This window comes from Elgaria multicarinata, chromosome 9, assembly GCF_023053635.1.
Source record: "Elgaria multicarinata webbii isolate HBS135686 ecotype San Diego chromosome 9, rElgMul1.1.pri, whole genome shotgun sequence".
NCBI classification, from domain to species: Eukaryota; Metazoa; Chordata; class Lepidosauria; order Squamata; family Anguidae; genus Elgaria; species Elgaria multicarinata.
Window position 1 is genome coordinate 56,272,547 of NC_086179.1, and position 25,285 is coordinate 56,297,831.

The window sequence follows — 25,285 nt, forward strand, 5'->3', positions numbered from 1 at the left end:
ATTCCTTTAATCACATATAGATGAGCTATGCGTGATTGTCTCCCCTACTCTCCTGCAAGTGCACACAGACCCAAATTGCATCAAGGCATTGGCACTTCAGGTAAGGAGGGCTTCAGCTTAAATCCTCACTCCTGGAGTGCCATAGTCCTAAACCAAATTGGGGCCGTGCACGCTTACACTGTGGTAAATAAGCGAAATATGCATAGCTCTGTTATGCATGATTTGAAGAACGTGCAGTTTGGCCCTGAGCTTGTGGCTACATGTAAAATAAGTCCATTGTTATGAATTGTGGATAGTTGCCAATGATTTAGTCATAGCAAATCAATATGCAACTTATCCTTTTTGTGATTAGACCATGTTATTGGCTTCTATGGGTACAATACAAAAGCTACAGGGATTCCCAAAGGAAATAGCCCTTGAACAAGAAAAGTATGGGAAAAGAGTGAATGTGCAATGGATTTCATTTGATTTCCTAAATATTTCTGCAATTAACATTTACTTGTCACAAATATCTGACATTTTACATACTTGCACAGTGATGTATTTCTAACAAAACTGTGAAAGCTGTTTCACAGAGAATATCTAGAATGCTTTAGTTTTATAGCAAGGTAATAATTTTCTTCACAAGCACTTATTGGTTCCTTAAACCAATGACATTTAAAGAGAGATAATTGCACTGGCACAAAACAGGTGCTAGAATGTTTATGGGAAAACAACTTCATTTTTCACCTGCTGCATTTTTTCTCATAAAAAATGAGGATTTTGTTCTCCGTTTAACAGTAAACTCCCAATGCAATTCCTGTCTGTAATAAAATTATTGTATTTTGCAGCTGGATGCATGATTCACGTTGCTAGGCTGAGGGAGAAGGGGGGATGATTGCATGATGAATGTACTATGTGGCGTGTTTGTGGTCTTAGAAGAGGAGGACACAGACCACTTACACTAATAAAGTCCACCCAAATCAATGGGACTGCATCTCTGAAAGCAGTTCCCGAATCACAGCCTTTCATTTATTCTAAGGTATTCACAGAGAATGGTCTGAGAGGCTGAGATTATTCTCCCGAGTCCACAGTTCCTCACGCTCATCAGTTGGATACATGTACATGATTTCATGCAAGGATCTTTGCACTTTCACTTGTGGAAGTGGCAATTGGGGATGGGTTGGGGAGCCCCAGAAAGCAGCATAAGTTTAGAAAGGGGGTCTGAGTTCAACAATTTAAGAAACACTATTGTTATCCCTTGCAAAAAAATAATTCCTTAAAATATGTATTTCCTCAGATTAGAGATTGGAAAACAAACAATAGTTACTTGCAAGCCTGCAAATGTTTCCCTCTGTGTTTATTGAACCTGGCATTTTAAAGTCAAAATTAAGTATGGTTATCCCATTAAGGCTTATCCAAACACTACTACAAAATAGAGACTTGTGCTAAAAGTTTAGGATGAAACCTAATTTGAATTAAATTAAAATTATAAATTGTTTATGAAACCACCATAAACACATTATTCTAGTGTTAAACGTTCTGCACTGGCTGTCAGTTTGTTTTCAGGCTGAGATTAAAGTGCTAGTTTTAAGTCCTCATTGGCTTGGCACCAGGTATCTAAAGGACGACTTCCTCTCAAATGAACCTGCCTACCAATTAAGAACTTCTTCAGAGGCCTTTCTCCCGGGAAGGGGGGGTGCTGCCCTTGGAGATTCGGCCTCACCAGTGATATTATTATTATTATTATTATTATTTATTTATTTATTTATTTATATAGCACCATCAATGTAGCACCCAGATTATTGAATTCTCTCCTTGGATAGGCTTGCCCAGTGCCATCTTGGCTATTTTTAGGTACTAGACAAAGTCTGTCCATAATTTTAATTAACAGCTGAGGTCCATTAATCATTTTAGTTGATATTTTAAAATCATCTGCTGTTTGTTATCATTGCGAACTGTTTGAGACTGCTTGGCAGGATGACAAATCTCAGAAACAGGTAGCAAACAAGCAAAAAAAATAGTGAAGTACAAATGGACATTAATACAAATATGATTTAAAGTCTGCTTATTGAAGTATATGCTTGAATACAAATACACCTACACTTTAATGTCAGAGCACCTCTCTGTCTAGATATTCTTAGGCACTGGCATACTGAACACAGTTCTAACTGGCACTGCAGCAAATTGAATTTTTTCCCAATGGCCTCTCCTGTAAAGAGTCACTGAAAATGGCTTCATAATAGGGGTGTGCTCTCCGTCCCGAAGTTATCTGGTAACCCCAAACATCTGCAGAGCATTCAATCTTCCAAACTCATTGATTAATATGAGAGTGGAGTCATGCCCAATCAGAGCTTCTAACATCTCCAAAATTATCCAACATTTTTTAGGCATCAATAGTGTGTGTGTGTGTGTGTGTGTGTGTGTGTGTGTGTGTGTGTGTGTGTGAATTGAATATCTCCATATTTGGAAGATGCTGAGTGGGGTGAGGGGATTTGATATTGACATCTGTGGCTAACCAATTAGGAATTGCCACAGCACTGTTCTCCTCCAATCGCGGTGTTCAGGGGAATGGGAAACACCTGGCTGGATTCTGACTGGGGTGGGTGGGGAGATGGAGCACGTTTCTGTTCAGACTCATAGAAGTCAAACATTCACATTTCCACAGTGAGAAAGTGCTGCTGGGCTAGCTGGCATTGTGAGTGAGAAAGCTTCTATGCCTGAGTCAGGCACAAGCAGGCTCTTTATTTCAGTTAAATTATTACTCCTGTTGGCTGGCTGGGCTTCCAGTGCAAGAGGCGGGGCGCTCCGTACAATAGATCTGGAGGGTGCCAGGTTGGAGAAGGCTGGAGTAGAAACTTTCACCAGCAGCAATGGAGTTCTGTATCAGCAAAGTAAAAGATAAAAGCTCCCTCCATAAATGTGCATGGGTGGATTAGTGTGTGTGTGTGTGTGTGTGTGTGTGTGTGTGTGTGTGTGTGTGTGTGTGTTTAAGGGGGATAATGGTTTGAGGGGGGATTAAAAATTCCTTTAAAATCAATGCATGAATGGATCTGATTCAAACTTGTCATGCCTAAATCCATCCTTAAGAGCTATCACTGTGCCAAGTTTCATCTCTTTAGCTTTAAAAATTATGTAAATATAAGCATTTTTGTTAATTTCCATTTTAAAAAGTCCTAAAAATCAAAACACGTACAGATCTGATTCAAACTTGGCAGGGCTAAAGCCCTCCTTAAGTGCTATCACTATGCCAAGTTTCATCTCTTTAGCTTTAAAAATTATGCAGATGTAAGCATTTGATTAATTTCCATTGACTAGAGAGGTTATCCAAAAACAGGCAGTTCTCCGGCGGGCAATCTGATAGGGTGGAGTAAGGGGAGTCACTCCAAAATCAGGGAAGAGAATTGCCTCAATGGAGCTCTGGCTCAAATTTCGAGGTGGAGAAGACCCACTTTGTACACCCCCTTCTACATAATATGTAACCCTAAGCTTGTTCAGAGAGTTCCTTTATGCTATTTTTCTGCCAAATTCACAGCCACACACTGGTCTAAAAAACAAAACAAAGAAAACCCCAGAAGATCAGACTTAAGTTCTGATCAAAGCTGGTGCCTCTTCAATGGAAGAAAATGGCTGCAACTTAAGTCAGGCATTTCCACTGACTGCCAGGTCAGCAATGCTTCTTCCTTGATATGTTAGGGGGCTGAGCCATTAATGGCACAGAAAGCTGGTGCTGAATCCGAGTGAGACAGATAATGAAAAAGTGACAGTGTCTGGTATTATTAGTCACTTGGTTCTTTTGGCAGATGGGAAAGATGACCAGAAAGATACCCTGGGAATAGCTACTGAACTTTTGTCAGTACTGCTCTTCAGCAATGCACAATGATGGAACCGGCACGCATACAGTCAGTCTAATGTTCCCAACATCCATCTAAACTATTTGCATTTAGACTTAAAACTCAGAGGTGAACCTTGAAGGGATGTCTTCCCAGAAGACCATTTCTGAGAACTCTGATTTGGGCCATTTATGTATGCTCTGTTAAATAATGCTGAACCCAGATAACAATACAGATTCTCATTAGCACTTTGACTTTAGCTTATACCCACCAGCTGTCATGCCTGTGACCCATCACACAGCCCTAATTAGTACATTGGGTAACTAAGAGGTTTGCAAACCTTTAGATGTGAAGAGAGAAAGTACAACGATTTCTGCAACCTTTAACATTAGAATGGACTTTTTGTCTCTAAACTGACCTGACTGCAACTTGTCTCAACCCTGTGCATCCCAAAGGAGTAGTCATCAGTGAATTTAATGGTGTCAGAAGCAATCACATCAGAGAATGAAGGCCAACCTGAAAAATAAAATGAATGAACAAGCAATTAACCTGTGTCAGATAGGATTCTGAAAGTTTTTAATCACAAATGTGGTTGTCAGAGATCCAACATGCTCCAGATAACTTTTACTAGACTGGGAAGTTAAAGAAGCAAGTTTTGAAGTTATAAAAACCCCTCTTCTTTCCTGCCTAGATAAAAAAATGTCCTGGGTGTCCTGAAAGTGTACAAATTTACAACGGCGTGCTAACACGTTTCCTCCAATAAAGTCTTTTGGTTTCTATCACTCTTGGGGAGAAACCTAAACATGAAATGGAGGTTAACAGGTCCCTAGAACACTGCTTACACACCATGGAGAAATTTAAGCAGTTGTAACAATAAATGTTTTTCAGAAGGACACATTTTTCCTCCCTTCATTTGCCATTTCTCTGAGCTTGTTTTTTGTTTTATTTGTTTTAATGGCCTCTAGTTTATTGCGGTGAGGGGGCAGAAGGATGTGTTATTCTGACACTAACAGACAGCATGATAAACCATAACTGCTTGTTCAGAAAAATAATCCATCATGGCTTATTGTGATGTGTGAACCTAGTCTATCTGCCTAGTGTGAAAAAGTCATAAGTCTAGTACCTCCCCAGAAACAGCTAATTGGGAGTTGTTGCCCTTTTCTTGTATAAAAGAAGCTCAAACCATCATGTCCACTAATTGTAATGGTGACACAGAGTTTCTCTACATTTATAAAAATTGAACTGCCTTGCCATGGCTTTCTGAATCTGTTTTCTTTCTGGGATTATGTTCAGCGCCATTACACAGGCAGCCATGTGGTTTGAAATTGAATACTTCCTCCCTCTGCATATTCCATGTGCTCCATTCACTTCTACAAGACAGCACCATCTAGTGGTGTAATTATAGTACAATGCCAAGTTTACACACTTCCCATATTATCTCTGTTTTTTCTAAAACTGCAATTTCCAAGGGATGCTGCAGGAGGGGCCCTGGATACTGACAGTGCCATGCAATGGACCCACAAACATCCATGAGTGGCCAATCACAAGTGTGCTATAAATCGCTCGTTTAGAGAAGCTCACAGTAAAATACTTCGAATAAAAGCAAGTAAGGGTTAGTGACACCTTTATAAGCAACAGTGTGTGAGAACAAATACAACTTAGCATATCACAGATGCATTGAACAAGAGTTTACTATTTCCAAATAATCTCAGAATATAAGGTTCATGAAACATACAAACCCAAGAGGAACCCTGATGAATCAGATCAAGGGTTTATCTAATGTAGTTTTCAACAGCGGCCATCCAGAGGTCTCTTGGAAGCCTTCAGGCTCTCCCTTGCTTTCTAAAGTACTTGAATAATGTCAAGGTAGCAAAGACAAGGTAGCAAAGACTAGTATACTTACCCCTACCATTCCCCAATCACAGAATGTTTCCAGAAAATGTTATGTGAATCAACATCTCTTATTCATTCTCCTCTATCTGGTAAACATATGCTAGCAATAACATCATAAAATTTAAAAAAATTGTGCTTTCAGATAGAAATGATTACAGGATGTGCTCAACTGCATATAAAATTTTAAAGCAAAATGTGGTACAAGAGTCATCAAATGGTCTCAATATGAGTTGGGAAACTGTGAAAATAAAAGGGAACACACTGTTTCCTCGTGTAACTGAAACCAACCTGAAGTGTAAAAAAGGAATGGCAGGCGAGAGTATTTTAAAAGGGCTCTCAAAATAAAACAAAATAAAAACTTTGCATAAATAAACTCTATAAATTAAGCTTCATATCTCTCAGCCACTTCCATTCAGAGTCTTCTAAGATCAGAAAGCTCACTGGGGGAGTCAATACAGTTCATGTCCAAAAACTAATGGAAGAACCTCATTGCATTCCTACCTAGTTATGTAAAAGTAATTACTTAGGATCACAGCCTAACAGTATCTACCAAGTATATTTGATTGACCAGATCAGGGTCACATGGGATCTCTGAAAAAGATGTGGAGCAAAATGACTGGACAACACAAAAACATGTTGCAGTATAAACACTAGAAATTCCTCAATTTCTGCCAAGCTGATGGAAAGGAACCAGAAAAAGTAAGAGGATAAAGTGTTCCTAATAATAGCTTCTGGATTGGACCAATTTTTAATTGCTATAAACAGACAGCAGTACTTTGGACTAAGAATGCCTTTATCATGCAAACATTTGGGGAGGAAGGCCTGTTCAATACTGAAGAAATCCTCAAAGAGAACTTCCCTGCCCCGCACAACAAGAGGCAAACTTCAAAGGCTGATATGAAAAGACTGAAGCAATCTTCGTCTTATGGAAAAAGTTATATAGTGCAAAAGGATTCGAAGGATGGAATTTCTTCCCAGTTTTCATACTAATGGTCAATTACTCATCCACTACTTCAGCATTTCCCTTTTGTCTATGCACTCTTTCCCTAGGCATAAAGAAAATATTTTATTATCATATCCACTTTCTGAATATGAAGTTAGCAGAAAACCTGTACAGACGTATGAGAAATGCTGCCCCATTTACCTCCAAACTACCTTTATAAAAACAAAAAAAACCTGCATCTTCTGTTATTCATTCTTTTCTTTTTTTTCTATCCAGTAAGGCATCTACTCTTTCAAGGCATGGAATTGTTCATGGGTATTGTTCATTTAGTGAGAAAAGCACTTCACACCCTCACAGGATTGAAGCTTCATGATTTATCATAACTATCATAGAATCATAGAATAGCAGAGTTGGAAGGGGCCTACAAGGCCATCGAGTCCAACCCCCTGCTCAATGCAGGTATACACCCTAAAGTATCCCTGACAGATGGTTGTCCAGCTGCCTCTTGAAGGCCTCTAGTGTGGGAGAGCCCACAACCTCACCAGGCAACTGATTCCATTGTCGTACTGCTCTAACAGTCAGGAAGTTTTTCCTGACGTCCAGCTGGAATCTGGCTTCCTTTAACTTGAGCCCGTTATTCCGTGTCCTGCACTCTGGGAGGATCGAGAAGAGATCCTGGCCCTCCTCTGTGTGACAATCTTTTAAGTGTTTGAAGAGTGCTATCATGTCTCCCCTCAATCTTCTCTTCTCCAGGCTAAACATGCCCAGTTCTTTCAGCCTCTCTTCATAGGGCTTTGTTTCCAGACCCCTGATCATCCTGGTTGCCCTCCTCTGAACACGCTCTAGCTTGTCTGCATCCTTCTTGAATTGTGGAGCCCAGAACTGGACGCAATACTCTAGATGAGGCCTAACCAGGGCCGAATAGAGAGAAACCAGTACCTCACATGATTTGGAAGCTATACTTCTATTAATGCAGCCCAAAATAGCATTTGCCTTTCTTGCAGCCATATCGCACTGTTGGCTCCTATTCAGCTTGCGATCTACAACAATTCCAAGATCCTTCTCGTTTGTAGTATTGCTGAGCCAAGTATCCCCATCTTGTAACAGAATTTGGTTTCTATTTCCAAAATGTAGAACTTGGCATTTGTCCCTATTAAATTTCATTCTGTTGTTTTCAGCCCAGCACTCCAGCCTATCAAGATCACTTGAAGTTTGTTTCTGTCTTCCAGGGTATTAGCTATCCCACCCAATTTTGTGTCATCTGCAAATTTGATAAGCGTTCCCTGCACCTCCTTGTCCAAAGCATTAATAAAAACGTTGAAGAGCACTGGGCCCAGGACTGAGCCCTGCGGTACCCCACTCGTTGCCTCTCCCCAGTTTGAGAAGGTTCCATTGTTAAGTACTCTTTGAGTCCGATTCTGTAGCCAACTGTGAATAGTTGTTCCATCTAGCCCACTTTTAGCTAGTTTGTTAATCAGAATATCATGGGGCACTTTGTCAAAAGCTTTGCTGAAGTCAAGATATATGACGTCCACAACATTCCCACAGTCCACAAGGGAGGTTACCCGATCAAAAAATGAGATCAAATTAGTCTGACAGGACTTGTTCCTGACAAATCCATGTTGGCTTCTAGTGATCACCGCATTGATTTCAAGGTGTTTACAGATTGACTTCTTTATAACCTGCTCCAGAATTTTCCCAGGGATGGATGTCAGACTGACTGGTCTGTAGTTCCCAGGCTCCTCCTTTTTGAAGATAGGGACAACATTAGCCCTCCTCCAGTCATCCGGCACCTCACCCGTCTTCCGTGATTTTGCAAAGATAATAGACAAAGGTTCTGAGAGTTCTTCCGCTAGCTCCTTCATTACTCTAGGATGCAGTTCATCGGGCCCTGGAGATTTGAACTCATTCAAGGAAATTAGGTGTTCTTTGACCATTTGTTTATCAATCTCAAACTGCAATCCTGCCCCCTCAACTTCTGCTTCACTTTCTCCAGGGGGGCCATAGACCCACTTTTGGGATAAGACTGAGGCAAAGTAGGAATTGAGCACTTCAGCCTTTTCTTTGTCATCTGTTATCAATTTGCCATCCTCATTAAGCAGTTGAACCACCATTTCTTTCCTCTGTCTTTTACTACTCACGTATCTGAAGATAGCCTTTTTATTTCTTTTAGCATCCCTCACTAATCTCAGCTCATTCTCAGCTTTAGCCTTCCTGACGCCATTTCGGCACTTCTGTGCCACCTGTCTGTACTCTTCTTTTGTAGCCTGGCCTTCCTTCCACTTCCTATATGTATCTTTTTTTGTTTTCAGGTCATCTCTAAGCTTTTTGTGGAGCCACATTGGTTTCCTCTGTTGTCTTCTATCTTTTCTCCTTGTTGGAATTGTTTGTAACTGTGCCTTTAAAATTTCCTTTTTTAAATACTCCCACCCATCCTGCACTCCTTTTCTCATTAGGCTCATTTGCCATGGGACCTTACTTATCATAGTTCTGAGTTTATTAAAATCAGCTTTCCTAAAATCCAGAGTACGTGTATGGCTACACTCGACTTTTGTCTCCTTCATAATCAAGAATTCATGACAGGAACTGTTGAGCTATGACTCTAATTTTAATTCCTTCTCCCAAGAACAACCCAACAAAATACAAACCCAGTTTTTTTATTCTTTTTATTCAGGCACAGTTCTACTGGCAAGAATTATTGTTTTATTACTTTCATTTATGTTATCATTTTGATTTGCAACACCCATAATGCCTTGCATAAACACTCTCTCCAATAACAAAGGGTACCTTTCTTTTGAAAAGTTATACCCACCTGATATTCTTTCAGATCTCTTAGTATTACAGCCCCCCTTTAAAAACCAACCCAATTATACCCACTAACTGGAAGCCCCCAACCTGCTCCTTCAAGCATTCCTTTTAGCAGTTGTTTTCTATTTAGGAAGCTATTAAGGTTCGTCTGCTTTGTATCTTTCCGCCCTTCTGTAACTGTTATGAACATTTCTTCAAGAAGGTTAATTGGAGGACATGGTGGGAAAAGTTGAGTGCTACAAAATGGCGGTGCAAGGTGGGTAAGTATCCAAGATGTACACAAAAAGGGAGAGAAGTCTCAAGATCATAGAATCATAGAATAGCAGAGTTGGAAGGGGCCTACAAGGCCATCGAGTCCAACCCCCTGCTCAGTGCAGGAATCCACCCTGCTATAGAAAGGTTTATTATACAAAAGCCCGACATGTTTCAGCCTCTTCTTTTTTAGGCCTTCTTCAGAGGGTTGTTATAATGTCTGCAGAAATATTAACAACAAATTGCCTTGTGATGGTGACTAGATCATCACTAGATCGTCCTGAGACTTCTCTCCCTTTTTGTGTGCTACAAAATGGCAACAAATGAAAACTTAAGAAGAACCCTCCTAAGGACTACCTATTCCAAAAATCCACCAAGCTCAGCATCCTGCTTTCCACAGACGGCTATGAGAAACCCACAATCAGGAAATGGAGATAGCTTTCTCCTGCTGTTGCATCCTAGCAACTGCTATTCCATTCATACTGCCTCTGAACACTGAGGTTCCCTATAACTAGATTGGTGATGCCACCCCATATTTCCAGTATAATCTAATATGTCCAATATAATCCCGCCAAACTAAGTAGCAGTGAGGCTGAGACCCAAACTACACATTACTTTGAAGACATAGCTACATCTTTCTTATTAACTTACTCTAACAAAACTACAGGACTGCCAACCTGGATTAGGACTCCAGTGTAGGGAGTAGAGGGCTTTAACCCTCTACCTCTCAATTAGTCCTTGTGCCTGTAATTTTCATTGCAAAAATGTTTTCATTATCATTAAAACAAATTGATTTCTTCTCATCAATGACAATTGCGGGTGTAGGAGGCCCTGCGTTTGGGGGGCCTACACTTACTTTAGAGGAAGAAAGAACATTACTGTGTCTTCAAAGTGATGTGTAGCTTGGCCCTGAGCCGGCCATTTCTCAGATGAAGGGTTAAAGACTACAAAACTCTGTCACCCACTCATCCATTACATTCCTGTCCTTCATAAAGCTGACAAGCGTAAGGAAAACAACTGGCAAACAAATGGGAGGAAGACAGTAGTGAAGGCTAGAACAGCCACACAAAGCAACAAGGTCACTGACCTGCTAAGCAAAGAAGCTGATGGAAAAGGACAACCAGAGGTGAGAAGACAAAGACGGTCTGGTATATTACAGCTGGAGAGTGGTTCAAGATAGGATCGACAAGGTAAGAAACAAGTGTGAGAAGGTCATCAGGTACTAGTTATCTATAAACATCCTATGGGGAACTGGAAACCTCCATACATTCCAGAGCAATAGGAAGGACATAATGTAACTGACCCCCCCAAAAAGATAATGTGGCAGTATGAGCAAATATGAATTCCTGGCCCTTTCCTGGCTCCAGTTCACATTAATTCACAAATATGTGTAAATATCTGCTTTAAATTGGTATATAAAAAGAAGTGGGTTTAGAATCAGTTCAGATTCTCAAACAGACAGGCTCCAACTCCTCTCCTAAAGGCTGATGAGATAAAACTCCCTTTCGCCAGGGTAGTGAATAATGTCTGCATTCGAAATTCCTATTTCTTAGTAGGCTGTTATTCTTTTGCCTTTTTATCTTATAGTCTTAAATGTCTTGCTAGATTTTATGCATTGCTATTATTCAGTATCCCATTGCTATATCTTCCTGTGATTCAGATAGACCTTATCCCTTGGCTTAGAATTGTAGACAATAGTAAATAAACACTGGTTCTTAGAACCACTCACTTTCACCTATTTTGTTGCAATTAAAAGATCCCTGTTTGCTGAGTGTTAGGTAGAGGACACAACCTTGGAATTAAGCCCAAGATTATGATAGAGGTAGGGGTTTGTGTGTGCACACACACACAGGAAGAAAGCTCATTAACTCCCCATAGAAGACATTGGGATTTGACCAACTAGAAGACATCCTCCACTCAGTAACCTATTTAGTCATGACAATCTAAGCTTAAGGGCCATGCAGGCTCAAGGCTACATAACCACTGCATGCCAATTCTAGAGCCATGCATTCTGAAGCACCTAGCATTAGCATGAAGTAATGAGTGCCAAGACATGGAGAGATGTTGACATCCTAAAAGTATTAGGATAGGAGAGCATCTATGGTTGCAACAAGACCCCAACTACAAAGAGACACTTTCCAATGCAATTCAGTTTAAAACTGTGTTTTCATACATTCAAATTTAGTGGTCTATACATGAGGAAAAAATATTTTCGCATGGAAGACTGCAAGAGAAACTTCATTAGTTTGGGTATTTGTGGGTGGAGTCTTGCAACCTCAACAAGTCATTAAACTTACACACAGGTTGGCTGCTGTAGATAAGGGGAGACTGAAAACAAAATATATCAAACACTTACCCTATTTCTTCGATTCTAAGACACACTTTTCCCCCCATATAAACATCTCTAAAAATGGGGTGCGTCTTAGAATCGCGGGTGTGTCTTAGGTTTTTTTTTTCTGTTGGTGGTACTGAAATTAGTGTGCATCTTACAATCGATGGCATCTTACAATAGAAGAAATATGGTAATTCTTTGAAGTCACTAAACTTAGGCACAGGACCACCACCGCAGATAAGGGGAGAATGAAAACAAAAGACATCAATGAACTTCCTTCTTTGAAATCATTAAATTTATGCACGGTGGATATGGGGAGATTGAAAACAAAAGGCAATGCAATCCCCAATTCCCCATACCTCTCTCCCCTCCTGTGCTGAGTAAGTGCAATTTAAGACAATGTGGTGGTGATGATGATGATGATGATGATGATAGCACAGGTTTGCAGCCACCGCAGGGCTTCCCTGTGATGCTGCATTTTGAAAACTCAACTTTTTCAAAGGGAGCAACATCAACACGCTGCTTCCACCATGTGACATGTAAGCGACTGGTCACCTTCCACCAGGAAGAGGGGGGATGGCTCCAGGACCTGGATGACCGGCCAGAAACCCCATGCTCCCTCCTCGGCATTACCTGATGATGCCCCGGGGGATTACCTGATGATGCCCCGGGGGATTACCTGATGATGCCCCGGGGGAGGGAAAGCACCAACCTGGTACCATAGAGGCAGCCCCACAGGCTCCCAAACCAGGCTGAAGTTGGTGCAACAGGAAAATCCATCACAAAATAACTTTGCAAAAATGCAAGTTTTACAGCATGAAAACCTGTGGTTGGTGTGGAGAGGGGGGACCTTCATGTGCCATGATCGTGTGTGAGGCACAGTAGCACTGCAGTAAATCCCCATGTAGATCCGGTCCAAATTTCATTTGACACCAATATAAGGAAGAAACACTGACTTGTTCATGTGAAACCCACGTTGTTAGCATTTAACTTTATTATTGCTGGTAACAATGGCTAGTTTGTCTCTCCATGGTGGCTACTGAAATATCTATTTTTTCCATTCTACATTTGCTTTACATGAAGCCCTTTTCAAGGTTCTCTGCCATTCCCCCACTTCATCCTGTGACTACATGTCCCACCGTTATCACAGCTGTCTATCCAGGGCATTTAAAGCCGGAGCATGCACCGCTGCTCCCCGCAGTGGAAATAGTAGTGCGGCACTATCACAACTGTACATGTCCTTTAAGACTAGGTGAGAAGGAGCACACACTCAGCTCTCTCATGTACAGAAAAGAGATATGGTCCTAAGTAGAGTTAGGTAGATGGCCTGCATGTTCTGGCACAGTGACTGTAAGGAGGAGTTCACAAGCTGAGCCCAATAATGTTATCAAGACCCTAGCAGTGGGCCATTCATTCATAGAGTACTTCCTGTTGAACTCTAGCAAACTCTAAATTCAACAAGGGTGTGACTGGAAACAGCCTGATGGACCAGAAGTGCCAGATGGCTACATGGCATGTGTCCAACTTCTCTAACATGTCTCATTAATTCATTAATTCATTCGATTTATATCCCACTCTATTCCATGGACTCAGATGTTAACAGTCCTGTCCCTTGGGGCACACAATTTCTAAGACAACCTGCTAAATGTCTACTTGTTAAGAAGGTGAAGTTAAGTGGGATGGGAGATGGGGTCCCTGAGTTTTTTCACCAAGGAGGTAGGTGGAGCTTAACTCACAAGAATACTCCTCCCTCTGTAGCAAGAACACCACCAGTTAATAGTTACTATTGGAAAAGTGCTGCAGAGTAACCTCTTTGAGATAAAATTGCAGACGGAAAGAATTTGTGGGAAGTTAAAGTTTAGAGCCTGTGCGGCATCAAGGAAAATGGCACGAGAAGGGAGGCATGAAAATATAGGAACGTGCAAAGCCTTATATGGAGCATCTAGCCCAGCATGGCCAACACTGACTGGGAGCAGCAGCTTTCCAGGGTTCCAGTCCTACCTGGACATGCCCTTGTGCATGAAAATCATGCACTCTTCCACTGTGCTGTGGACCCTTCATAGCTTTGTCCTGGGAAAATATACTTGGGGAGAAACAACATGCATACACTTTAACTATATTTCTAAATCTCAGATTTTATGATGACATTCCTTCTCTCTCTCTCTCATTTCAGCAACAAGAAAACAAGAATTGAGATTAGGTTTCTTTCTTTCCTTCCGTTCCTAATGAATGCGTAAAGAGATCTTACAAAAATAGTTTGTCAGGCTTCATTTCTTTCGCTCAGTTCTCAGTAGGACAACACTTGTTTTAAAAGTCAGTTAAAATTGACTTTAAAATGTGGGGTTTTACATGTGGTTTGCTAAGAAATATGAGATTGACAAGAGCACCCTTGAAGAATGAAAATATACTCTGTTCAGGGGGCTTCCCCAGAGATTAAACACAAATACTTATAAAACTATCACCATTATAGTAGCTTTAATAAAATCTACCAACATTTTTTTTCAAAATGTATTGAATAATTCAATACAATTCTTTAAAATGTTTTAGAACTGGCATTAGAAATAGCCAACAGGATTATGCTTATTCTGACATATTAACTATTACCATATTTCTTTGATTCTAAGACACACTTCCCCCCCCATATAAACATCTCTAAAAATGGGGTACATCTTAGAATTGCGGGTGCGTTTATTATTTCTTAGAATCAAAGCTTTTTTTCTGTTGGTACTGAAATTAGTGTGCATCTTACAATCGATGGTGTCTTAGAATCAAAGAAATACGGTATTCAATGCAGTAATCAGGTTGAAGGGGAAAATATCTCACAAGTTAAGGCTCTGACATTCATTATATATCTTTATAACACAAGCTAAATAAAGCCACTGAACCTGCTTCATTCCAGCTAAAGTGTTATTTTCTTCTTGTCCATCTCTGCTTGATCTCTTGTATTACTTTAAATCACAGGCGATGTTTTTGAAAATAGATCTTCTAAAATGTAAGTCAGTTGTAGATCTTCAGCATCAAAGGATCTGAATGGCATTGTGTAGAAGTATAACCTTAAGCTATAATTTTGAAGTGCCATTTAAAAATGCTTCAAATAGTTTTAAAAATTTACTGGTGACCTAGTAACCTCACTCTAACAGCATTCAATGTTGAATAATATTTTTGTTGCTATCCCAAAAAGTAGTTCAATAAAACATCTCACATACTCCCTGTGTTTATTTCTTTATAAATTACTCACTAGCTTCAGGATGCTATAAAATTGTAGTTTGTATAGTTAAGATTGTCCATAATAAAATACTGTGAACAGGCCCCCTCTGCAGTTATTTAAGTCTTAGCCTTCACTGCTCTGTCAACTAGGTACTATATCAACACAACATATCAGACAAATCAATGTATATCATTCAAATAGAATCAGTGGAAAACCTAATTCTGGGAGGGAGGGAATGTTTTCCCAGGGACCCTACTTTTATTCAGAGTTTCCCTCCTGAGGCTATGACTTCAGGAGAGGGACTCTGAGTTCCAATCCCCTGCTCCCATCCCCTCAGTCTGCTGCATAAAGAATCACACTGGCTCCTTCCTAAGGACACAAATGGGGCCTTGCAGGGAGAGAAAAGGGGAAGAGAGGGGAGGGGAGAGGCCAAGATATGAGAAATCTTATGGCTTTCCCAGCCCTGGCCCAGCCGCCACCAGCATGCCCTCTCCAGACAGGCTCAAGGGCCCGTCTAGAGGAATAATACTTAAAAAGTGGAAGCAGGGGTGAAAATCACCTCCATTGCACCTTCCACCCAGACATTGGATATGTGGAAGCTTCCGCGATCAGAGTTTCCTTCTAAGAGAGGGATTGCACTACAAGTAAAGTTCTCATTAACACAAATGCAATCTTTTCTTTTTAAAACTCTTGCAATAAGTCTACATAGCCAGTAGGGGCATGTTCTAGCCAAAATCAAGCATTCATCCTACTGACTCAATAGTAAAGGATTTAGACAACAAGTAATTTACCAGCTGAAATCAAAGGGACTCTAAAGGACCTAATTTTGGCAGGATCATGTTCTATTTGTTTAATGCAGGCTCCCAAATCCCTTGTTCTTTACCTTCCAAATCTCCTAATTCAGATGGGACATCCGTGACTTTCATACCCCAGTTTTTTGAGAAGTCTTTTATCCCTCTCGGCCAGCACGGCATGAGAGGGAGAAACAGTAGTTGCGGTGGGGAGGAGGGGAATAAAGGCCCCACATGTTGCACACGTGGGCCACATGAGGCAGGGGCAGGGCCAAGCTGATAGATTTGGTGGGGGTAGGGTGCCTAAGCTGAGGCTTAGCTCCCACCGGTGGTGGGATGTGTGGGAATTTGCTATCCCAGAATAGGGATGGTGACCACTCTGGCACCTTTTAGGTGATTGGCATAGCCAGACCTCCTGCTCCTCGCGAGTTTCATGGCTCACATGTTTGGATATGGTATGCCTTTGGAGATCCTCCTGCCTCATCTACTCATGGTTTTACGGCTGTGTGTGGGGATGACATGGGGTGGTCTCCCCACACTCTTGAAGTGTCATATAAGAAAGGGTCAGTGTTACCCAACTCCTGGCTTAAGAGAGTGGCTCGCCCTTAAACCAGGCAAGTAGCCTGAGATTAGTACATTGATTCCCCCACTTTTCACATGCAATTCCAGGGAGAGGTTGAATATTTATTTTATTTATTTATTTAATTACATTTATATACCACCCCACAGCTAAAGCTCTCTAGGCGGTTTACAACAATTAAAAATAGTAAACATTAAAAGTATACAAAAATTTAAAAAACATAAAAACAGTATAAAAACAACAGTTGAATATCCCTTGTTGTTAAATAAAGACGCCCCAATTTATCGCAAGCTCTGGGGTCTGTGTCTTTATTCCATGCTTCCTTCTCTATTCGCATCTGCTGGTTGCTATAATGAGGTAGATTTTATTTCTATGCATATTTATTCAGAAGACATCAGATGCAAATCCCATTGCGTTTAAGTGGGCTTACTCTCAAGTAAATGTGCATAGATCTACAACTTTAGAGTTCTATGAATCCATGACCAACAGAGTACTTCTTGGCCTGCAGAAGGTCACAGGTATTTGGACATTTTTATTGTGTGTTCTCCATAGACAATGATGCCTGTTAATCACAACAACTGTGACTCTTTTAAAAGCAATGGCTCATCTCCAGTGTCAGAGTCTACACAATGCAGCAAGATCAACTCTTTTTTGCTAAGCGTTTTGGCAGTGATTTCCAAAAAAATCACAAGGGAGAATAGTAAATGGTGACATCTGTAGCCAAAATTAATTATGTAAATCAACGACGTTTGTTAATTTGGAATTGACAAGATTTATTTTATTTTTTATTTATTTTATTTATTACATTTCTATACCCCCCAATAGCCGAAGCTCTCTGGGTGGTTGACAAAAAAGATGAGCAATGGCCAGCTGCATATGGTATAGAATATGGCTATGATGAGACTAAGGCATAGCCATCTCACATCCTAACAGGTGGATCAGCTCTGTAGAATCTTTCTGCACAGTCTATTCAAGATGATCTGATGACTTCCTCTAAGGCAGATGAATTACTTCCAGAGGCCAAAGCAAGAAGGAACATGTTTTTTCTCCTGCTTCTTTTCTATCACCAAACATGAAAACGCCATGGGGAATCTTGGCTTCTTTAAAATCTTAGCCCTCTTTCTACTCTCAAAGAATGAAGAAAAATAAGGTGTACAGATTAGATTTCTATTGAGTTATGTCATAGTGGCCTCCAGCAAGATTATCACATGAGACACAGGGCTTAAAAATTGGTTTACCACAAACAGTGCTTGTTCCCATCATGGACCAATTCAAACAAGAGTGTACTTTTACATGAAGGACTAAGCAGAATTTCAGATATTGGAACAATGTTGGTAGCATACCCTGGAAGCTTAATGCACTTCAGAAAATCTAAGTAGCTAGCATGGAGATGCTTCCATCTGGTGGCAACAGCCTACAATTCTAAATGAAAGCTAGCAAGCACGTTATAAGAAGACTGAAGTTTAATGTCTGTGTTCCTGTCTCCACCTGCTGATAGGGAAAGAAAATCCATTTATCCAAGCTGATGTAAGATTTTAAGATAACTGGCCACTAAATGCTAGGATTGCAACTTCAAGACACAGAACATCATCAGTTGCTACTGAAGTCATTTTTGCACGATTTCATTAAAAAAATGGCAACCATGAAAAATAACAAGAGGCAAAAATGTTGCATTGACATATAGTGTTCTAATATCTCTTTGGGGAGCTGATTCAAATATTTGTCTGCCTTGAGAAGATACTCACAGAGTAATCCACATTAAAATGGTATTTTCCAACACTGTAATTCCATGACATGCCTCATTAGGATTGTGTGCTGCAACATTATGAAAAATTCCAAAACACATTTATACAATGTGCTGAACACATAGCTTACGACAGGGCTAAGCCAAGTCAAATAATGAGCTTGGCATTGCCTGCCAGTAATGTGATATACTTTGAAGCATGAAGTATCAGAAGCAAACATTTATTTTGCTAAGTTTATTTGAGACATGTCTATTCTTAAAATGCATCTGGATTTTACCTGTACCTTGAGTGCCTCAAATGCAAGGATGTTCAAATATATCATACAAGTGATAACTAATAACTGAGCACTGCCACCTTATACACCCAGAGATGTACATCCATGAACATTCCTTGTATAAGCAAGACTTATTCACACGCTACCACTCTATAGTTATCCAGAACTCACACATCTAAAAATATCATTTTCAAGTCACCCAGACTTGGAAAAAAACACACACTAGAGCTCCAGAATTCCAACCTATCCCAAATTTTGCCCTCTTAAAAAAAGGGGGGGATTCTTTATGAGAGAAAAAGAGTGTGTGTGAAGGGCATTGTTCCTCAATTGCTAAATGGGCCAAAATGTTTGTAACCTTATCTTTTTCCTTTACAACGAGTGAGTGATTAAAACATGATAGGGAAAGCCTGAAATCCACATACTAACAGTAAGAGTCTCTGTCACGTTCATAGAATTAAACTAAAGTATGCATATATAGATACAGAGAAACACCTCGGTAGCCAGATAAAGAAAGAAGTTACAGAGATTAAGATAATATCTCAATAAAATTGCTACCAGAACAGATCATTATTATTATTTAAACAGGAGTAAAATCTGGCTCTCCAGGTATTATAAAAAAAACCAACAGCCTCGGACCAAAGTCATTTGGAAACTGACTGCTTCAATGATGCCAGTGAAAACTACAAAGATATAACATTCTAGTCCAATGCAGGAAATTCTTTAGGGAATTAAAGAGAGAGAGAGAGAGTTTTATGACTCAGAACTTGAACATCTCCATGAATAACTCAACTAATCTAATAAGCAATTGTCACCAGGAAAGAAGATTGATGAATTTAGTGTAGGGGAGCAAGAATTTAAATATAACAGGAAATCAGACCAATCTGAGCCAAAGATAGCTGTTTGATTTGGGGGAGGGGGGTGAGATTTATTTATTTATTTATTTATTTATTTATTTATTTATTTATTACATTTTTTTTATACCGCCCAATAGCCGAAGCTCTCTGGGCAGTTCACAAAAATTAAAACCATGAAAAGCATAAAACCAACAATTTAAAAACATGAATACAAAATACAATATAAGCTTCTTTTTGTGGGAGTATGTTTGGCAGGATAACTGAAATATTAGATGGATGCTCTGGATTCAACTTAATTGCAAATATGTACTATTGTTATGGCTCTATTTAGGATCTTGCTGAAATAAAGTACTTCCTGGGGCCATGCAGCGACACCCCATGTACACACTAAGGGCTCATCTATACCAAGCTGAATATTGCTCTATGAAAGAGGTATATAAATGACAGGAGCCACACCAAGCAGGATATGGCGGTATGAAAGCGGTATATGGTATGTGTCAATGGGCCCCAACAGTTGTCACTGCACTTCAATACTGCTATAAAGCGGTAGTGTGGCTCCTGCCTTTTATATACCACTTTCATAGTGGAATATCCTGCCTGGTGTAGATGAGCCCTAAGTGTGGACTCAGATGACTGGGAAGCCATGTAGTAACTGCTGCTTAGCAACTGTACTGCATAGGGACTGCTGCAAATGGTTGCACCCACACAAGTAGAAAATGAGAGAGTAGCATTGCCACACCTGCTCAGAAATCAAGGGCAGCAGAGAGCCAGTGACACTGGGCATGATCCCGGACTTACCTGCTTCCGGGATTGTCCCAGGGCATCTACACGGAAGTGCGATGTCCCGGAAGGGAAGAGAAACATAGCGCCCACCTTTTTTAAAAAAACAGACAGGAGCTGGAGCGCACTTGTGCTCCAGCAAAAAAATAAGTTTTTAAAAAAGGCCCGACCCCGCTCCCACCCACCCCAATATTCCTAGACTCTCCCCTGCCCAGCACCTTCCCTTTGCTACTTGCAGGGAGGAGGGAAGAAGCCGGGATGGGCGCCCACACCACCCGTGATCCTCGGAATCGTCCCGGGACTGTGGGAAAAACTGGAGGAAAGTGTCTGCAGATATCCCGGGGAAATGGAGGGGTTTCCTGACCTGCTATTGGGATCCCCTGTGCATCATGTGGACACACAGGGACGATCCCCGGGAAAAAGACTGGTGTAGACATGCCCACTGTGTGGTCACTGGGAGGTCAAAGATCAGAAGCGCCATGTTATATGTTTTTAATTTGCTACTGAAACTAACCTAGGAATTAATCCAAGCTGCTCATAAAAGGAAGGGAAGGCATAACTTAGGAGTAGAGATGTGAAGGCCCAGGAAAAAACCAGAAAAAGTTAGAAAAAAACGTTCCCCCCTCCCATTTTTTCCCCAAAGCCTTTTTTTAGTTTTTTTCCCAAAAATTGGAAAAAATGAAGAAAAAACAGATTACGGGATGTTTTATTTTAGCATGATGAATAAAATGTTTAAGACAAGGCATTCAGATATTTACTTCTCCAAATGATTTCTAAAAACTGTACAGCATCAGATTATTACAATTTCTGTGCACCAAAGACAAGCAAGTCCTAGGCTGCAAACTCTCAAATGCAAGAGCAAGATGCATTTCTGTCTCTAGGAGGCACTGCCACTGAAGCAGGGACGGAAACTAATTGTGATAGTTATAGGTCAGAAAATGAGTCTGATTAAATTTCATGCATATTCATTGAATCTTGGTTCCCCCTTTTTTCTCAGTTCTTTTTATGGGAATGGGTGCTTTATGTCTTGACACTGGAGGACTAGCGGAGACATAAATAATTTTCTTTGTTACTAATGTTGGTGGTTTCTTCAGTTTTTGTTTTTTAAAATGTTTTTTGCCTGCTCCTCATAAACTGGCAGAACCAAAGAGGTTCCTTACAGTTCAGGTGTTCCTAACAGTTCAGGAGCTCGTAGCTCAAAAAAAAAAAGTAAATTAAATTTGTAGTAATTGTTTGAATACACTACTTTTAATATACCAAATGTAATAATTTTATGCCAAACCAACTTGGACATAATTACATTTTATGTTCCTAAAGTAACAAAGTGACTTTCAATCTGTAAAAAATGCTAATATTGCATTATTTCAATTTTTCCGAAAATTTGTTTTTTTCCGAAAACCCCTGAAAAAAAACCGTTTTTTCCCCATGGCTTCAAAATTTCTGGAAATTTTACATCTCTACTTAGGAGGCAATCGAACATTACAGTATTTGAGAGAACTTGGAAAAGTTCTATCCTATTCCTGGTTTAGTCAAAGAGTTTGTAGAAAATTTGTGTCTCCCCTCTCCCCTATACACACCCCATGTCAGATTCTTTCCCTGATCCTCAGCCCACAGACACAAAAATTGATGGAAGGAAATTTCTTTTTTAAAAGTATTGGACCCACTAATTCAGCCTCACTAATGCCTGCAAATGACATGGGCATGACTGTGCTGATCTCCATGGTAATCCTGTGATCAGATCACTGCGGATGGCACCATCTCCCAAAACAGTAATCACTGTGCAAAATCTCCAAAAGAGTTGTCATCTCTTATTTATTGTGGCAGATGGCTACAAGAGCAGGCCTATGGGCAAACTAAAAGTTGTGGGGACACCAAAAAAGTAAGGGGCAAGGCTATCTGGTCTGCAGGCCTTTTAAAGACAAAACTATAATCTTTTATTTAACCCTTATTTTTGCAACCGTAGTACAATTTATGTACATTAAAAAATTGCTAAGTAGCTTCAACAATTGTTACTTTTCTCGCCACCAATTAACAAAAAAGATTTTAAAAAATCTACCTACTAGTAGAAAATCAAGAATAAGCTACAAGAAGAGTATTCTTATAGTTTATAACAAAAGTTTTCTTGTCTTGATTCTGCAAAATATAGTACAATGCCATCCAGATCCAATATTCTAGTAATTTCCTTACTATAACTTAAAAGAATAAGAACAATTTTACATCCATATAACACTGACAATCTCTATGGACATAAAATTGACGTGACGTGAGAAAAGCAGCGTCCGACTGTTGCAGTACTGCTTAGAACTGTAAATGCAGCCTCAACCAAAAAAACAAGTCCAGGAAAGGTAGACCCAGATTTTGTGAGCTCATCTACAAATTGCACCAGTGATGGTCTTTCTTTAATAAGGGATTTTGCCAACCCAAGCTCCGAATTTAAGTATTTTGGCTTTTTACAATTGTCTAAATTGTGTTTCAATATTTCATATAGAGGATAAAAATTGTCTTCCTTCCCATGCTGGAATAAATGCTTGCCAGCTGCTACTATTACAGTATTGTCTCTCTCCTTGAATCTATTTTCCAATTCATGAGCACAACAGTAAATAACACTGTTATAAATGAACTTGAGTTCATTTTCACCCCTTCCTTCAAAATTACCACCACCATCATGAAAAATACTGTCAGAAGACCTCTGTGTTTTGATGGTTCTTAAGGGTCAACAGATTCACATGCTTTCTTGGCTGGTTCAAAGATGTAGCTGAAAAGCAACATCATTTTGCATTTCTTGCAACTGCCTCCCAAAACAGTCAATAAGTTTCAATGTTACCTCGATATCCTGCAGCAGTGATGTTACAGATTTAAGGTATCCCAATACGTTAGCATTATTTCAGTAAGAAAGGAAAAAGACTACTGATGTGATTGAACAATCCAATAGCTTTGGTTTTTAGATTACCATTTTTTTTTCACAAAGGGAAGATATATGGATTAATTTGAGTGCAGAAAGAATGCTTTCTTGGTCTGAATGTATAATCGTAACTGAATCCAAGTGTCCAATCCATCATTGAACCAACAAGTGTTTTAAAAAACTGGCTTTATAAATCTGAGCAACATGCCCCTTCTTTAAAAACACATACAACTGGTTTGCATAAGTCAAAATATTCCTTCCTCTCAGATATAGCCTCAACGGCATGCACTATTATGGAGTTGGCAATTAAAATAATGAAGAAACAAAATGTTTCAGTGAAGTTCTTTTAAAATCACAGCTTGAACACCACCAGATGTGCCTTTCATGATAGATGCTCCATCATACGATGGAGCAATTAGTTTGTCAAAATTAAACTGTAAGCCAGTCAGTGTTGTCAAAATTTCAGTTGTTATACTTTGAGCATTTTGTGACTAAATCTCTAAAACAGCAACACATCTTTCTGTTGGCTTCATGCTTACAAGGTATCAGAGAGCAATGGCTCTACATCTTCAATGCTTTGTACCTCGTCTCATCAGCCAACAATACAACACAAGTATGTTCATTAATCTGCTTCATAACCATTTCTACAACTGTTTTAGCCATGATGTGGATGATTTCATTTTGGATTTCAGCAGGGTGACCATATGACCGGATTTGCCCGGATTTGTCCAGGGTTTTGACGGCAAATCCAGGAGGGGGAGGGGAAATCCGGTTTCCCCCCCCCAAAGAGCAGCTCTAATGGGAATTAACAAAAATGCTTATAACTCCGTCATTTTTTAAGATAAAGACATGAAACTTGGCACAATGGTAGCTCTTAGGAAGGGCTTTAGTCATACCAAATTTGAAACAGATCTGTTCATCCATTGATTTTTTAGGAATTTTTTTAAAATTGAGGTTTTAAAATTATTATTTTTAAAATCGTCATTTTTAAAGATAAAGAGATGAAACTTTGCACCATCAAAGGATTTAGGTAGAGCTTTAGCCACACCAAATTTGAAACAGATCTGTTCATTCATTGATGTTTTAGGAATTTTTTAAAAATTGAGGTTTTAAAATTATTTTTAAAATCGTCATTTTTAAAGTTAAAGAGATGAAACTTTGTACCATGATAGGATTTAGGTAGAGCTTTAGCCACACCAAATTTGAAACAGATCCATTCATCCATTGATTTTTTAGGAATTTTTTAAAAATTGAGGTTTTAAAATTATTATTTTTAAACTGTCATTTTTAAAAATAAAGAGCTGAAAGTTGGCACCATGATAGCTTTTAGGTAGAGCTTTAGCCATACCAAATTTGAAACAGATCTGGGCCAGTAGCAAACCCTGTTAACAACAACAGCAGCTTGCAATGAGTGAAGATACAGTCAGAAAAGATATTTGAGGGAAGGGGAGAATGTAACACACAGAGTATAGCAAAAGCTCCAAAGTACAGCAAAACCTACAAAAGTAGGAGTGAGTGAAGTTAATTTCAGATACATTGAATCTCTCACTTGTTCTTTATTTCAGTGATTTTAACATTAAGATGTTATGTAGAACAGATTTGTCTTAAACATGTGGTGTAAAATCAGACATGTGACCAAGGCTATGTTTGGGTGGGCACGCCCCCTTGGTACTGGACATGCCCCCTTGGGGGCGGCCATGTTGTCCTCCTTTTTGGTTTCCAAAATATGGTCACCCTAATTTCAGGGCTGGTGTATTTAGTACAAGCAGGCCTCATTTTCACCATTCTGGAAGTTTTGATCTTTTCTCACAGAAAATGCAAATAACTTATAAAAAGAGCCCACGTGAATTTACTCCTAATTGTTCACCCCTTGAATTGCCTCTACAAGACAATTTATAAATAAATAAAACATGAATTACTGTAACAATATACTTCACACAGTATTTGTTATTTTCTATCACTTGACCGCACATTAGTTAGTTCCTGTTAATTATTATTTTTGTTGCTCCATAAAATTATCCATTGCACGTTTATGCACTATTGACTTTGCATGTATGGACACCCCTTGCTTGTTTCTGATGCATACTTACCATCAGTGTATCCTGTACTTA

The 25,285-nt window shown here is 39.6% G+C and overlaps 2 protein-coding genes across 6 annotated transcripts in view; both read right to left on the reverse strand.

Moving 5' to 3' along the window:
• LEMD3 (LEM domain containing 3) overlaps positions 1 to 25,285 on the reverse strand; it is a 278,836-nt gene that overhangs the window by 160,876 nt on the left and 92,675 nt on the right. The gene's annotated exons all lie outside the window — the stretch shown is intronic.
• Positions 1 to 25,285, reverse strand: part of MSRB3 (methionine sulfoxide reductase B3) — a 95,264-nt gene that overhangs the window by 6,910 nt on the left and 63,069 nt on the right. For all 5 annotated transcript variants that reach the window (XM_063133926.1, XM_063133921.1, XM_063133925.1 and 2 more), the window contains one exon: positions 4,231 to 4,328. In XM_063133926.1, coding sequence (XP_062989996.1) covers positions 4,231 to 4,328 — 98 coding nt within the window. The remainder of the gene's footprint in view (positions 1 to 4,230; positions 4,329 to 25,285) is intronic.